This window comes from Quercus robur, chromosome 8 (assembly GCF_932294415.1).
Source record: "Quercus robur chromosome 8, dhQueRobu3.1, whole genome shotgun sequence".
Lineage (NCBI taxonomy): Eukaryota > Viridiplantae > Streptophyta > Magnoliopsida > Fagales > Fagaceae > Quercus > Quercus robur.
Genome location: NC_065541.1, coordinates 15,865,200 through 15,869,476, shown reverse-complemented (window position 1 = coordinate 15,869,476; position 4,277 = coordinate 15,865,200). Strand labels below are relative to the sequence as shown.

The following is a 4,277-nucleotide window of genomic DNA, read 5'->3' as shown; positions in this document are numbered from 1 at the left end:
TTCATGAGTACTTAGACCGCTTTGTTATTGTTTTTATTGATGACATTCTAATCTTCTCCAAAAGTATGGAAGAACATGAGGAGCACTTGAGAATTATTTTTCAAATTTTGAGGGAGAATAAGCTATATGCAAAGTTTAAGAAGTGTGAATTTTGGCTTGACCAAGTGGTGTTTCTAGGGCATGTGATATCTAAAGCAGGGATTTCTGTGGACCCTAGTAAGGTTGAAACTATGGTTGATTGGGCAAGACCGACAAATATGAGTGAGGTTAGAAGCTTTTTAAGCTTTGTTGGCTATTATAGGAGGTTTGTAGAGGGATTTTCCCATATTGCAATCTCATTGATTCAACTAACTCATAAAAATGCCAAGTTTTTATGGGCAGAAGAATGTGAAAAGAGCTTTCAAGAACTTAAGCAAAGGTTGGTCACTGCACCAATACTAACCATCCCTAGCAACTTGGGAGGCTTTGTCATTTATAGTGATGCTTCAAGAAAGAGGCTTGGTTGTGTGTTGATGCAACATGGTAAAATCATAGCTTATGCTTCCCGCCAATTAAAGAGTTATGAACAAAATTATCCCACTCATGATTTGAAGTTAACTGTAGTGGTATTTGCATTGAAGATTTGGAGACATTAATTGTATGGTGAAAGGTGTGAGATTTATACAGACCATAAGAGCTTGAAGTATTTCTTCACTCAGAAAGAATTGAATATGAGCAGAGAAGGTGGCTTGAGTTGATTAAAGATTATGATTACTCAATCAATTACCATCCAAGCAAGGCTAACGTGGTGGTTGATGCACTTAGTCAAAAGTCTTCCGATTTCTTAGCTACTTTGTTAACTACTCAAAAGGAGATTATTAGCAACTTGGAGAGAATGGGGATTGAAATTGTCATGGGTGATTCCCAAGCTTTTATGGCCAGTTTGACAATACAACCCACTTTGATTGAGAAAATTAAGACTTACAAGTTGATGCACAAATTGTAATGATCATAGGAGAAGTACAAGAAGGGAAGAGACTAGAATTGAATGTGTCTAATGATGGTGATTTAAGGTTTGGAAATAGACTTTGTGCGTCAAATGATTTTGCATTAAAGAAGGAGATTATGGAAGAAGCCTATCATACCCCATACTCAATGCACCCTGGTAGCACTAAAATGTATCATGACATTCGAGAAATTTATTGGTGGAATAACCTGAAGAGATAAATAGCTTAGTTTGTGGAGCAATGCTAGACTTGTCAACAAATTAAGGCACTACACCAAAGACCTTTAGGATTGTTGCAACCACTTTCCATTCCCAAAGGAAGTGGGAGTGTATATGTATGAATTTTGTGACTGGTTTTCCAATATCTCCTAAGGGACATGAGGCCATTTGGGTAATCGTGGATAGGATGACTAAAACAGCAGATTTTATTTCAGTTAAGATGAATTACTTACTTGATCAGCTAGCAAAAATATATATTGATGAGATTGTAAGTCTTCTTGGAGATCCAGCATCAACTGTGTCTAATCGAGACCCAAGATTCACCTCAAATTTTTGGGAAAGCCTACATAAAGCTTTGGTTACTAATCTTAGCATTAGTACAGCCTTCCACCCGTAAACAGATGGACTATCAGAAAGGACTATTCGGACTTTGGAGGATATGTTAAGGGCTTGTGTATTGGATTTCAAAGGAAGTTGAGAAAAATACTTGTCTTTAATGGAATTTGCCTATAATAATAGTTACCACTCTAGTATTAAGATGGCTCCCTCTGAGGCTCTATATGGTACAAAATGCAAGTCCCCATTGTGTTGGGAAGAGGTTGATGAGAAAAAATTGTTGGGACCAGAAATCATTCAGATGACATCTGAGAAAATTGATGTGATTCGTAAAAGATTGCAAATAGCACAAAGTCGACAAAAGAGTTATTATGACAACTCGAGAAGGAAAGTAGAATTTGAAGTTGGGGGGATATGGTATTCTTGAAAGTCACTCCAATGAAGGGTGTGATGAGATTTGGGAAGAAGGGGAAGTTAAGTCCTAGATTTTTTGGTCCATCTAAGATCCTAAAATGCATTGGTAAAGTTGCCTATGAGTTGGCCTTACTGCCTACACTTGCAGGAGTTCATGATGTGTTTCATGTTTCCATGCTAAGGAAGTATATCCCGGACCCTTCACATGTTTTGAACTATGAGCCACTCAAGATTAAAGACAACTTAACTTATGAGGAAGTTCCATTTCTAATTCTTGACCACAAGGATCAAGTGCTACGCACCAAGACCATATCATTGGTTAAGATCCATTGGAAGCATCACACAATGGAGGATGCATCTTGGGAGTGAGAAAATGAAATGAAATCAAATTATCCAAAGTTGTTCATTAACGAAGGTATGTACAATTTCAAGGACGAAATTTTTTTAAGGGGGGAAGGATGTAACACCCCATAATTATGTTGCTAATTTAATTCTTATAATAAATTAAAAAGGAGGCCCACAATTAAATGGATTTAATTGATTTGGGCCTAAGATATTTAAATCAGATAAATTATGATATAAAATACCCAAGTGAGATGGCATAAGCATATATATATATATATATATATAGGAGACTTCCCCTCTTTTAGCGGCACACACGATTGAATTTATTTTCCTACTTTGAGGCTATGCTTGAGATTACAAGTATGATTTTGTTTTGCCATAAATCTAGAAAGTTGCATTATTCAATGGCTAGCAATTGTTCCCACGCTTATTGGAAGACATGGGTCTATTAGTTGCGTACCTGATAGAAAAATAGGTGTTGCTATTATGGATCTAAATCTACCATTATATTAATGGGAAAAGGGTGCTTTGTGGTTATTATATAATCATATATGGCCTCACGAAGTTCACCACCAATCTGTCATGCGTATACACCCTTGTCATTGTCCAAATACTTGTTCAACTATATCTTTATGTTTTCCGACATCAAGGGAGTAATGGGCCATTGGGTTGATAAATTAAGATATAACATATGACTTCTACTATTAGGTTGATCAAATATCCATCATTCGGTTATATTGAAGTTTCATATTACTTGTAATTCTGCCTTTAGCTTCGAGTTTCCTCTTCTTAGGATGTTTTTCTCAAGGTTGATACAATTTGTTTTTAAACATATTAATTTTCTACTTTAAAAAAGAAAAAAGAAAAAAAGTATTGATCAAATATGAATATTAGATTGATTAGATATGAATATAACATGGGGCTCCTAAGGAATAGTAAATTATGTGATGGCTGGACACATAATAAAATCCTAGAGTCCTATAGAGTTGTAGTACAATCATGCCAATTAATAGATAGTGAGAATGTTTGAAATAGAATAATTGGAACAAAACTAAAAGTGAATTGGATAGAAAGTAAATAAATGGAAAATTTTGGAAATTCGAAATATCAGTGTTGTCCAGGATAAAACTATTTAAGTGTGAAAATGGATTTTTAAGTGGGAAATTCATGTATTGATGGACTTATTTTTGGTGTTGCTAGGTTCTAATTCTACTAATTTATTGTGACTCAAGGGTGGTTGGTTTCATTTTTTTTGCAAATAAGAGGTAAGTGGTATTTACTAATGGGGGTTTTCCCAAAACAGTTTTGATTATCAAACTTGAAAATTCAAATAGTGTATAAAACACTCTTTACAAAATACCAATTCAAGCTTAATGCTAAACAATTAATGTGCAGAATATGAACATAAGCTTAAAACAGAATTGATAAACAATCTAAACCAAATAAAATCACATCCACAGTAGAAATTAAATAGAAAAGATTAAGGGAAGAGAGATACAAACACAAGGACAACACACGATGTGTTATCGAAGAGAAACTGAAGCTCTCAGCGTAAAACCTCTCCACTGCCTCCAAGCGGTAAACAATCCACTAAAGAATGTAGTTGGGATACATGAATAGCAGAAGACCCTCCAAGCCTAATCTACCCAATGTACCTAAGCCCTCCAAGCTCCTACTCCAACAAGGTTATGTCGAACCTATTTCTTCTTTAGTTTACCGAATTCCACTACTTGACCATAGCATCAACCAATATAAAATTGGTCCCTTCTTAACTACTTCCCAATCACCAAATGGCCTTCTCATAGATATGGGTATAGTGAAAAAAGGTTTTGGTAATGTACCTCTCAAGGATTTGACAATGGAAAGGAAGAGAGTAGAGGAATTTGAAGAGTCTCTATGTGAAGATTGTGAATGAATCAATCTTGTTTTTCTCTAGGGTTACTCTCTCAAAATTCTCTCTAAAAGCTCTATAAATATC

At 35.2% G+C, this 4,277-nt stretch overlaps 1 protein-coding gene across 1 annotated transcript; it reads left to right on the top strand.

Annotated features, from left to right (window-relative positions):
* The first annotated feature begins 1,742 nt into the window (after positions 1-1,742).
* On the top strand, positions 1,743-2,323 carry LOC126695940 (uncharacterized). Its single transcript, XM_050392734.1, has 2 exons — positions 1,743-1,869; positions 1,971-2,323. The coding sequence occupies exons 1-2, from the start codon at positions 1,743-1,745 to the stop codon at positions 2,321-2,323; spliced, it is 480 nt and encodes a 159-aa protein (XP_050248691.1).
* The last annotated feature ends 1,954 nt before the right edge of the window (positions 2,324-4,277 follow it).